We start from the raw sequence: 12,983 nt of genomic DNA, 5'->3' as shown, positions 1-12,983 counted from the left end.
CCCTCCCCTATTCCCCCCCTCACTCCCCCCCCCTCACTCCCCCCCCCTCACTTACTCCCCCCCCCTCACTTACTCCCCCCCCTCACTCCCCCCCCCCTCTCCCCCCTCCCCTCCCTCTCCCCCACTCCCCCACTCCCCCACTCCCCCTCCCTTACTCCCCCTCCCTTACCTCCCCTCCCCCTCCCCAACTCCCCCTCCCTTACTCCCCCACCCTTACCTCCCCTCCCCCTCCCCCCCCCCTCCCTTACCTCCCCTCCCCCTCCCCAACCCCAAACGTGAAGTGTTTAATGTTTGTAAACCCCCCCCTCCCCCCCCATCATCTCTCATTCCCTACGCCTGATTTATAAGTGTTGGCAAGGTTTTTCTGAGCGTACAAAAATCCACACTTACTCCATTTTAAGTTAGTTTGGAGTAAGTTTTCACTGCCTACATTTGCAAAACAGGCATAGGTGGCTGGCCATACCTCCTTTTGAAAAAAAAATCTGTTCTAAAATGGAACTATTCTAACTCGCTAGAACTGGAGCAAACTAAATGCCGAGAATTGCAATTTCTAAGATGCTCCATTCTAAACTAGTTGCTCCAAAAAAATAGGAGCAACTCAGGCCGAAACTTGAGCCCTAAGTGGGTGCTGTGCTAATAAGATATGCATGTTTGAAAGCCTGGTTTTAGCTTACAATTTTTGGCCTAATTGCTAATTACGATAATTTGAACTTGCCCGGAGGTGCTAAAACAGACACCTGCAGGTTTAGCCCTCAAGCGCTGATTAGAAGCAATTTTAATGGAGCAGTATATGTGGGCTCCATGCACCCACCTCCACTGAAGGTGTGGAGTGCGCTGGCTGACAGACAGTGGAACATTTCAGGATGGCTCACAAACTAAGGGAGAGGGCGCACAGATCCTCTGGAAGTCCTGGTGGAGAAGGTCCAAAGAAGGAGGGATGTCCTGCACCCGCAGAGGGAAGGAAGGACTCCACCTCGCCCTCCTGTTGTCTGAGTTTGTGCTGATCTGCCTGGACTCGTATCCTTCTCCAATTTCTCCTGTAGAGCAAGGGTGACCCCTTGAAAGATGCTCATGACCATGTACTCCTTTTCTCCTGGTGACTCCGACAAGGTGTCCAGGAAGGTAGAATAGCACAGCACTCACCCTCTTTAGGCGAAGTCCTCAGATAATTTACAGAATCAATGCTGATAAAGTGTTGGTGAAGTCTTGACAAATTGTCCCAAAAATTTTCCCAATATGTTTCAAATGTCCTCTTCAAACATCCAACAGCAAATTAATAGTGAAAGCTGAATGTGCCTTTAAGTAATGCTCAAAATCCTCAGCAATGACTTGTTTAATCCTAATCAGCTGAACACTGTTAGGAGAGGCCGTTAGTTCAAGTGCTAGCCACCAAACTGCTGTGCAGCTTCGTAAATGAGCGCTACCAAGCAACTTAAGTGGCAATCCGCCCCTTAATGATCCTCTGGGCGGGATCCTCATGTAAGCTTCAATTCCTTTACCAAGATGGTGTCTTGTGCTAAACGAGGGCTAAACTGGTGTTGCAGCTCAAGCCCCCATATTGGAAACCTTGGAGGCGCTTCAGTGGCTAAAGTATCATGGGAAAATAGGCCCCTAAATTTTTTAACTTGGTGCTTGTTGTGGGAAATGAAAAATATCAACTGATACGGTAGTGGACAGTTTTCTAAGTTGGGACTGTTGTTGGCACATTGTTGAGACAAAGTAGATGGAATTTCACACTGCCTCAAACTATTCTATACCTGATTTGGATGTACATGATGCTGATACAAAATGGAAAATTATCCATTTTTCCTGTGTTTACAACACGAGCTTGACAACATTTATTTTGCTTATACTCCATAAGGGAAACAAAACTCTCTTGTAGCTTTTATTCTTGTGTATTATACTCTCTTCGGACAACTATGTAGTACTGTACAGATTCTGTGCAGGAGTTGAGAGCAGAGAATTTTATCTTTTTGTTTTTTAAAGCAGACTCCTTTCCCTGGTATGAACTAAATCCAAGAGCATGTCCTTTTTAATTGAAGAACTTACCTTGTTTTGATTTCCAATTCATTTTGGTATTGACTTGAAACTGTGCGCTGGATAGAGTAAAAGACCTGCCTCCCAACGGCATGGAATTTAGCATTGTCAATCAAGATTTACTCAAAGAGTGGTGACAATGTGGAACTCGCTACCACAGGAAGTGATTGAAGCGAATAGTATAGATGTATTTAAGGGGAGGCTAGACAAGCATATGAGGGAGAAGGGAATAGAGAGTGATGCTGACAGATTTAGATGAGGAAAGACATGCTCGAGTGGAGCATAAATGCCGGCATGGACTGGTTCTGCTGAATGACCTGTTTCTGTGCCGTATATCCTATATAAGATTTGTGAGTGAAGGTGAAGGAATGCAATTTTTGATCCTCAGTTCAAACACAAAGTACTTGTATGTCCTTCACTCTATTTTGAGGAAAATATGGATTGATATCCGTTGGAAAGTGGCCCATCCATGCTGTCTACAAATGACCTTGGCTCTCCTGCATTTCCCCCTCCCATGAGGGACCTGACAAGGCTGCACCCTATCCTCCCTCTTCTTTGCTCTGGCAATAGAGTCACTGAGAAAAAAAATAATCAGAGTGAGTTCAGATAATCATGGACAAGAGGCTGGAGAGACCAAACATAAAATGTATCCTGATGTTATTCTACTTTAGGTAGCTCACCCCTTTGCCTCACTCCGCAATATCTTACCAAGAAAAACATCAAGGAGTTTGACCAATACTTAGGATACAACTTCAGTATTTCAAAAGCGAGGGTTTGTCCCTCGCTCAGAACATCTACGTGTACACTTGTTCGTTCTTGCTTTTTGTGCTGTCGGTGGCTGGCTTCAAATACCTCGGGAAAATTTAAACTCTTGAACATGTACAAAAGAAGCTTCCTTGTTTGTTGCCAACACCCACCCCTTCCCACCCCGTCCTCCCCCAACCCCAGAACTCGACTTTCCCAACCTGTGGCATTACTGTTGGTTAAAGACACAATACAAATGCAAGTTACTGTTTTTCTGCTGTACAAACCATATGTTTTTACTCTTTCTTTTGAATGAAATTTGAAATTTAAAAAAAAGTCCTAATAAAAATTATGTATGTATATAACTGATGGTCTCAATAATTTATTAGACTAAGACTTGCGGTTGCATATGTTGGTGTCAGTCCCTTCTCCATCCAATTTTTCCCTCTTGCTCATTAGATTACATATTAGATGCAAGTGAGAGCGAATGGGTAATTTGCTCCGAGATGTTCAGCAGTTCTACCTAAATTGGGCTATGTAGTAAATGCAAGTGAGTCATCTCGTGAAATGTTCCTGCTTTTGCATCCTTTTCCTTGTCTCTGCTCAGTGTTTTCCTGTGCAGTGGGACAAAGATTACCAACTGAACAGAGTTGGACATTAAGCCTGCAGTCTTTCTATTCCTTGTGCTTCGGTGCTCCAGTGAAGGGTGTTAACATACCAGCTGTTGGATTTTCCAAAACCTGAGCTACTTGTGAAATGGAATTACTTGAGCCATTCACGCACCAATTCTTCCATCTGGGCAAAATCAGACTGTTCTAAGCTGACACAGTCTGTCTAAAATAGGTGATCTGAGAATCATCATCATAGGCAGTCCCTCGAAATCAAGGAAGACTTGCTTCCACTCCAAAAATGAGTTCTTAGATGACTGAACAGTCCAATACAGGAATTACAGTCTCTGTCACAGATGGGACAGACAGTTGTTGAAGGAAAAGGTGGGTGGGACTGGTTTGCCGCACGCTCCTTCCACTGCTTGCGCTTGATTTCTGCATGCTCTTGGTGATGAGACTCGAGGTGCTCAGCGCCCTCCCGGATGCACTTCCCCCACTTAGGGTGATCTTTGGCCAGGGACTCCCAGGTGTCGGTGGGGATGTTGCATTTTATCAAGGAGGCTTTGAGGGTGTCCTTGAAATGTTTCCTCTGCCCACCTTGGGCTCACTTGCCGTATAGGCTATCGGAGTAGAGCGCTTGCTTTGGGAGTCTTGTGTCAGGCATGTGAACACTGTGGCCTGCCCAGCAGAGCTGGTCGCGTGTGGTCAGTTATTCGATGCTGGGGATGTTGGCCTGGTCAAGGATGCTCATGGGGATTTGCAGGATCTTGTGGAGACATCGTTGGTGGTATTTCTCCAGCGATTTGAGGTGTCTACTGTATATGGTCCACATCTCTGAGCCATACAGGAGGGCGGGTATCACTACAGCCCTGTAGACTATGAGCTTGGTGGCAGATTTGAGGGCCTGATTTTCGAACATTCTTTTCCTCAGGCAGTCGAAGGGCAGACATCGACGACGAGATTCAACACCGGCGTACTGGAGCCGGTGTTGAATCTTGTCTTCGATGTCTGCCCTTGTTGATAAGAGGCTCCTGAGGTCGAGAAAGTGGTCCACGTTGTCCAGGGTCGCGCCGTGGATCTTGATGAATGGGGGGTAGTGCTGTGTGGCTGGATCAGGCTGGTGGAGGACCTTTGTCTTACGGATGTTTACGTAAGGCCCATGCTTTCGTACGCCTCAGTGAAGATGTTGACTATGACTTGGAGTTCAGTCTCTGAATGTGCGCAGACGCAAGCGTCTTTCGCATACTGTAGTTCGACGACAGAGGTTGGGACAGTCTTGGATCTGGCCTGGAGACGGCGAAGGTTGAACAGGTTCCCACTGGTTCTGTAGTTTAGTTCCACTCCAGTGGGGATTTTGTTGACTGTGTGATGGAGCATGGCAGCAAGGAAAATTGAGAAGAGGGTTGGCGCGATGACACAGCCCTGTTTGACCCCGGTCCGGACGTGGATTGGGTCTGTAATGGGATCCATTGGTCATGATTATGGCTTGCATGTCGTCATGGAGCAGGCGGAGGATGGTGACAAACTTTTTGGGGCAGCCGAAACGGAGAAGGACACTCCATAGACCCTCGCGGTTGACAGTGTCAAAGGCCTTTGTAAGGTCAAAGAAGGCTATGTACAAGGGCTGGTGCTGTTCCCTGCATTTTTCTTGCAGCTGTCGCGCTGCAAAAATCATGTCCGTTGTGCCCCGTAGGGGACGAAATCCACACTGCGACTCCAGGAGGAGCTCTTCGGCCACAGGGAGAAAACGGTTGAGGAGGATTCTAGTGACGACTTTCCCAGTGGCTGATAACAGGGAGATTCCTCTGTAGTTGCCGCAGTCGGACTTGTCCCTTTTTTTAAAGATGGTCACGATTACTGCATCTCTGAGATCTCCCGGCATGCTCTCCTCCTTCCAGATGAGAGAGATGAGGTCATGCATTCGTGCCAATAGTGCCTCTCTGCCATACTTTAGTGCCTCAGCAGGGATTCTATCCGCTCCCATTGCTTTGTTGTTCTTAAGCTGGTGGATGGCCTTTTCTACCTCGTGCAGGGCTGTGGTTTTGCTGAGATGGTGGCGGATAGCATGGTGGCATGGAGTCGAGGACACTCGAGTCAAAGGCAGAGTCTCGGTTAAGGATAGAGACCATGCGAACCTACATTTAGAACCTTCTCTCTCCGCAAACAACAATTTGTTATCTCAAAAATTAAACTGGTTTATCTGATACTTGTCAAACGTTGTCAGTGATCTTGAGGATCCAGATAGATTTTGATGAATTTGATAAAATTGTTTGGGTGTCAACCTGTCATTCATAAATGCAGAGTGTTCATTTCGGGAATGGAACAAGGAGTGTGATCATTGCACAAGTTCTGATACTTGCCAGGCTAATAAAAGCCTCCAGGCCATAATACATGGAAAGGGAACTGTAAAAAGTGACATTTAAGAAACAGATTTTGGGACTCTGGTTTACATTTTAATATTATCTCTAACCCTATGAAATCTCATGGCATCAGGTCAAATGAGGTCAAAAAAACCTCCTGTTGATCACCACCTGTTGTCTTCCCAAACCGATGAATCAGTACAATCCCATATTGAGCACTCGGAGGAAGCTCTAGGGAAAGCAATGACATTGAATGTACTCTGGGTGAGGGACTTTAATGTCCACTGACAAGAGTGGCTCAGTAGTTCCACCTCTGACCAAGCTGATTAAGTCCTGAAGGACATAGCTCCCAAACCACACCAGCATGAGCTGGTGAAGGAATCAACAAGAGGTAGTAACTTATTTGACTTGATCTTCACCAACCTACCTGTCACGGACACATGATAGCATTGGCAGAAATAAGGACATCCTCCATTATGTAGTGTGGCACTACCACTATGTTAAGTGGACCAGACTAACTGTAGATCTAGCGACCCAAAAGTGGGCATCCATGAAGCTATGTAGGCCATCAGGAGCAGCAGGATTGTACACTACCACAATCTGCAAATTCATGATCTGGTACAGCCCTCACCCTTTCCTCACTATCTTGCCGGGAGACCAACCCTGGTTCAACGTGGAATGTAGCAATGCATGCTGGGTCAGCACTTTGCATATTTTACAATGGCGTATGAACTTAGTGAAGCTACTTGTAGAAAAAAATAGAAAGACTTGCATTTATATATTGCCTTTCACTACCTTAGGATGTCCCAAAGCGCTTAGCAGCCAATCAAGTACTTTTTGAAGTGTATTCACTGTTGTAATGTAGGAAACGTGGCTGCCAATTAATGCACAGCAAGATCTCACAAATATCAATGTTATTATGACCAAATAAATTGTTTTAGTGGTGCTTGTTGAGGGATAAATATTGATCAGGACACCATGGAGAACTTCCCTATTACGCAGGACCACCAGCGAAAGCAGCAGGCTATCGCCAGAGCTAAGTGGTTTCACAACCAGTGTATTGGAGGATGTAGTCCTCCCAAAGCCAGTCGAGAACGGGAGTGGACATCCAGGCAACTAGCAGGATGAGGGGGCTTCATGAACGCACCCATCCTCAACCATGGTGGAGCCCAGTGTATAAGTGCAAGAAAAAAAGTCTGATGCTTTTGCAAGTGTCTTCAGGCAAAAATGCTAGGTAGTGTCATTATATTTTGCAGTATTCTTGCCCTAATGTAGAGCCCAGTCACATAATAAATACTGAATGGTACAAACTTAAGTTCAATTATCCTTGAATGGAACTGGATTATGTAACCACCATATTTAGTGGCATTTGTTAGCTGTTAAAGCTGTTAGGAAAACCTTTTCTTCTTTACATAAAAATGAGAGACTTGGCTTGGTCCTCAACAGGAAAATATTGCATGATTTGATTAGCTGTCCTAATGCTTAGTTACCCTAGGTGTTTCCCAGCCAATACCGATATCTTTACAAACTTGTTTGCTTTTACCTCAGAGAATTGGCAAGTTTTTTTTAAGGTTTCTGTAGCCGTAGACGTGACTCCCGAATGGTTTTGTGCCTCCCTGGTGCCAGGGTCAAGGATGTCATAGAGCGGACGCAGGGCATTCTGGGGGGGGGGCGGGGGGTAAACAGCTAGAGGTCGTGGTCCATATTGGGACCAACGACATATGTAAAAAGGGGAATGAGGTCCTATAGGCAGAATTCAGAGATCTCGGAAGAAAATTAAAGGGTAGGACCTCAAAGGTAGTAATCTCCGGGTTACTACCGGTGCCATGTGCTAATGAATAGAAGAATAGAAGGAGAGAAGATGAACACGTGGCTGGAAAACTGGTGCAGGAGGGAGGGCTTTAAATTCTTGAGGCATTGGGACCGCTTCTAGGGGAGATGGGATCTGTACAAACCGGGCGGGTTGCACCTCAACAGCGCCGGGACCAGTATCCTCATGGGGAGTTTTGCTAGTGTTGTTGGGGAGAGTTTAAACTAGCTTGGCAGGGGGATGGGAACCTGAGAACAAGTTCAAGAGGGAAGGAAGTAAAGCCGAAATTGGAAAGCAAGAATCTAGAAAGCGAATCTGATAGACAGAGGAAACAAGGCTTAGTAAATAGTAAGCAAGGAGGTCTTCCTGTGCTAAATGGTATATACTTTAATGCAAGGAGTATAGCGAAAAAGGCTGATGAGCAAAGAGCACAGGTGGACACTTGGGAGTATGACATTATATCCATTACAGAAACATGGCTGAAAGAGGGGCAGGTTTGGCAGATCAATATTCCTGGTTATAAGATTTTTAGACAAGATAGAGAGGGGGTAAAAAGGGGGGGGGGGTGTTGCGGTACTGATAAAGAAACTATTACAGCAGTGAGGAGGGATGATATGTTAGAGGGAATCATCAAATGAGGCCATTTGGGTCGAATTGAAAAATAAAAAATGGGTGATCATACTGCTGGGCGTGTATTTTCGACCCCCAAACAGTGGGAGGGAGATAGAGGAGCAAATATGTAGGCAAATTGCTGTGAAGTCCAAAAACCATAGGGTAGTAACAGTAGGGGATTTTAACTATCCAAATATTGGGCTCAAAATTGCCCAGGAGTTGCTCCGTTTTTTTTGGAGCAACTTGATTTTTCTGGAGTATCTTAAAAATCACAAAGGACATCTTTTTGGCGCCATTTTCAGCCCACAACGTCGGCGCATCTCTGGTGAGTGTGCCGAAAAAACAGGTGGGCCAATTTTGAGCCCGTGGATTGGGACAAATATTGTGTGAAGGGTATAGAGGGTGTGGAATTCTTAAAATGCATTCAAGAGAACGTTTTTAGTCAGTATGTAGCAAGCCCAACACGAGAGGGACTGTCTTGGACTTAGTTTTGGGGAATGAAGCTGGGCAGGTTGAAGGGGTATTATTGGCAGAGCTCTTAGGTGCCAGTGACCATAATTCAGTCAGATTCAAGTTGGTTATGGATAAGGACAAGGATAGGCCTGGATTAAAAATCCCGAATTTGCGAAAAGCTGATTTGGCCATAGTGGACTGGAAACAGCTACTTGTGGGTAAATCAGTGTCGGAATAGTGGGAGGCATTTAAGGAGGAGATCGGGAAGACTCAGGCCAAACATGTGCCCTTAAAGAAAAAGGCTGGGAAAAATAATTCCAGAGCCCTTTAGATGTCTCGGGACTTATAGGGGAGGATAAAGAAAAAAGGGAAGCTTATGTCATATATTAACGGCTAAGTACTATAGAATATTTAGAGGAATATAGAAAGTTAAGAGGCAAAATTAAAAAGGATATTAGGAATGCTAAGAGAGAGCACGAGAAATTCTTAGCTAGTAAAATTAAGGAAAACCTAAGATGTTCTATAAATATATTAAGAGTAAGAGGGTAACTAAAGAAAGGTAGGGCTTATTAGAGACCATGAGGGTAATCTTTGTGTGGAGGCAGAAGATGTTGCTAAAGTTCTTAACAAATATTTTGCATCTGTTTTCACAAAGGAAAGGGGCAGTACAGATACTGCTATCGAGGAGGAGTGTGATATTCTGGATGAAATAAATATAGTGAGAGAGGAAGTATTAAGGGGTTTAGCAGCTTTGGAAGTAGATAAGTCCCTCAGCCCGGATGAAATGCATCCCAGGCTGTTGAGCGAAGTAAAAGAGGAAATAGCAGAGGCCTTGACCATCATTTTCCAGTCCTCTTTGGACCTGGGCATGGTGCCGGAGGATTGGAAGACTGCTAATGTAGTACCCTTGTTCAAGAAGGGAGAAAGGGATAGGCCGAGTAATTACAGGCCTGTCAGCCTAACCTCAGTGGTGGAAAAATTATTGGAAAAAATCCTGACAGACAGGATAAATCTACATTTGAAAAGGCAAGGATTAATTAGGGACAGTCAGCATGAATTTGTTAAGGGAAGATCGTGTTTGACTAACCTGATTGAATTTTTTGAGGAGGTAACCAAGAGGGTCGATAAGGGTAGTGTGTCCGATGTAGTATATATGGACTTTAGCAAAGCTTTTCATAAGGTCCCACATGTTAGACTGGTCATGAAGGTTAAAGCCCGTGGAATCCAGGGCAACGTGGTAAGTTGGAGCCAAAATTGACTTAGAGGTAGGAAGCAAAGGGTAATGATTGATGGATGTTTTTGTAACTGGAAGGATATTTCCAGTGGGGTTCCGCCGGACTCAGTTCTGGGTCCCTTGCTTTTTGTGGTATATATCAACGATTTAGATTTGAATATAAGGAGTATGAAGAGGAAAGTCATGGGCTGCAGGAGGATATCAATCTACTGGTCAGATGGACAGAGCAGTGGCAAATGGAATTTAATTCAGAGAAGTGTGAGATAATGCACTTTGGGAGAGCTAATAAGGAAAGGGTATACACATTAAGCGGTAGACCACTTAATAGTGTAGATAAACAAAGGGATCTTGGAGCGCTTGTCCACAGATCCCTGAAAGTAGCAGGCCAGGTGGATAATGTGGTTAAAAAGGCATACAGAATGCTTGCCTTTATTGGCTGAGGCATAGAATATAAGAGCAGGGAGGTTATGCTTAAATTGTATAATACTTTGGTTGGGCCACAGCTGGAATACTGCGTGCAGTTCTGGTCGCCGTATTATAGGAAGGACGTGATTGCACTAAAGAGGGTGCAGAGGAGATTTACTAGGATGCAGCCTGGAATGGAGAATCTTAGTTATGAGAACAGATTGGATAGGATGGGTTTGTTCTCATTGGAACACAGGAGGTTGAGAGGAGACCTCATTGAGCTATACAAAATATTGAGGGGCCTGGACATAATGGATAGTAAGGGCCTATTTCCATTGGAGGGGTCTATTATGAGGGAGCATAGTTTTAAGGTGGTTGGTGGAAGGTTTAGAGGGGATTTGAGGGGGGTTTCTTTACGCAGAGGGTTGTGGGGATCTGGAACTCATTGCCTGGAAGAGTGGTGGATGCAGAAATCGTCACCGTTTTTAAGAGATGGTTGGATGGGCACTTAAAGTGCCATAACCTGCAGGGTTACGGACCATGAGCTGGTAATTGGTATTAGACTGGATGATCTTTTGTTGTACGGCGCAAATATAATGGTAAGTACTGCAGGGAATCGAATACGGCCAGGGTGATCTCCTGGACTAGTTTTGATCGTCTGTATGGGTGGGAGAGGAATTTTCCCAGATTTTTTCTCCCTAAATTGGCCTGGGTTTTTATCTGGTTTTTGCCTCTCCCAGGACATCACATGGCTCCGGTTGGAGTGGAGTGTAGAATGTTTCAGTATAAGGGATGTCGCAGTTGTGTGAGGCGGACTGGTTGGGCTGGGTGCTCTTTGCCTTTCTGTCATTGTTCATAGGTTTATATGTAAGCTTTAGGGCTGCTGACCAAGGGTCGTGCGGCTCTTTGTGGACACAGTGGGCCGAAATAGCCTCCTGCTCCTGAAATTTCTATGTTTCTAAGTTATAGAATGGTCGAATTCAAGCATTTGAAAAGTTACTGTGTTCTTTATGGCAACTGATTTCAACTTTTGACTACTGTTACAGTGCAAATTAAGCTTTGGAGATCTGCACTATCGCTTTCAATTAAGCACTTAACATGATATTGTCATTTATTTTAGTGTTCGGTGCTGAATATAATAAAGCCAAATAAAAGTGTATTTTTAATCCAAGCAATGTATATTCAAATAACAGCTAGTATATTTTTACAGTTAGTTCATAATAGCAACTACAAAGTGAATCTCTGCATCATGTAAAGTCTAACATGGTGAAGCAATTGGAAAATATTTCTGGAGTGCACCAACTGCTTTTATTTGATGTAATTTATTTCTCTTTCTGTAGTCTTCCATCCGGTGGAGTGCTCGTACTGTCGCAGCGAGAGTATGATGGGTTTTCGGTACCGTTGCCAGCAATGCCACAACTACCAACTTTGTCAGACTTGCTTTTGGCGGGGTTATGCTAGTGGCTCCCATAGCAACCAGCATCAAATGAAGGAGCACTCCTCTTGGGTGAGTAACAGGATACAATTTGTAAAAATATGTTTTATGATGGAAGTAACTATTTGTATCTCCAAATAACCAATTTACTCTTGCAGGAAAGGTGCACACTTTGGGTCCACACAGTCACTCCATCCCTTATTTTCCTTTTTACTGTACTTCAACACTTTGGTAACAATTTCATAGATGTATTTACTATACCCCAGGATTTTTTTTTGATTCACCATTACCAACAAGTCAAGGGACCAACCCTGGTTCAATGAGGAGTGCAGAAGAGCATGCCAGGTGTAGCTAAAAATGAGGTACCTACCCAGTGAAGCTACAACACAGGACTATATGCATGTTAAGCAATGGAAATAGCATGCTAGCAACAGAGTTTAGCGATCTCACAACCAACGGATCAGATCAAAGCAGTGCAGACCTTCCACATCCAGTCGTGAAACGTAGTGAACAATTAAACAACTCACGGGAGGATGAGGTAGGTCAAGTGGAGCAAGTGTGAGTAGGTGAACATTTAGGGAACAGTGATCATATTATCATAAGGTTTAGATTAACTATGGAAAAGGACAGGGAGCAATCTAGAGTAAAAATGTTCATCTGGGGGTAGGCCAATTTCAGTGGGATGAGAATGGACCTGGCCTGGGTAAACTGGAATCAACAATTGTCAGGCAAAACTCTAATGGAACAATTGGCTCCCTTCAAAGAGGCAATAGTTCTGGTACAGTTGTGGTACATTCCCACTACAACAACAACTTGTATTTATATAGTGCTTTTAACGTAGTGAAACATCCCAAGGTGCTTCACAGGAGTATTATGCAATTTTAAAAAATTGACACTGAGCTGCATAAGTAGAAATTAGCATAGGTGACCAAAAGCTTGGTCAAAGAGGTATGTTTTAAGGAGCGTCTTGAAGGAGGGAAGAGAGGTACAGAGGTGTAGGCAGGGAGTTCCAGACCTTGGGGCCTAGGCAACAGAAGGCACGGTCACCAATGGTCGAGCGATTACAATCCAGGATGCTCAGGAGGGCAGAATTAGAGGAGCGCAGACATATCTCGGGGTTGTGGGGCTGTAGGAGATTACAGAGAAAGGGCAGGGCAAGGCCACAGAGCGATTTGAAAATAAGGATGAGAATTTTGAAATCGAGGCGTTGCTTAACCGGAAGCCGATGTAGGTCAGTGAGCACAGGGGTGATGAGTGAGCAAGACTCGGTGCGAGTTAGGATACG

General features: G+C 44.7%; 1 protein-coding gene across 1 annotated transcript in view; it reads left to right on the top strand.

Annotated features, from left to right (window-relative positions):
• LOC139267193 (dystrobrevin beta-like) overlaps window positions 1-12,983 on the top strand; it is an 843,282-nt gene that overhangs the window by 361,819 nt on the left and 468,480 nt on the right. The window contains exon 9 of the mRNA XM_070885122.1: window positions 11,604-11,770. Coding sequence (XP_070741223.1) covers window positions 11,604-11,770 — 167 coding nt within the window. The remainder of the gene's footprint in view (window positions 1-11,603; window positions 11,771-12,983) is intronic.

Source organism: Pristiophorus japonicus, chromosome 7, assembly GCF_044704955.1.
Source record: "Pristiophorus japonicus isolate sPriJap1 chromosome 7, sPriJap1.hap1, whole genome shotgun sequence".
NCBI lineage: Eukaryota > Metazoa > Chordata > Chondrichthyes > Pristiophoridae > Pristiophorus > Pristiophorus japonicus.
Note: the sequence above shows the minus strand (reverse complement) of the source record. Positions and strands in the feature narration are given on the sequence as shown.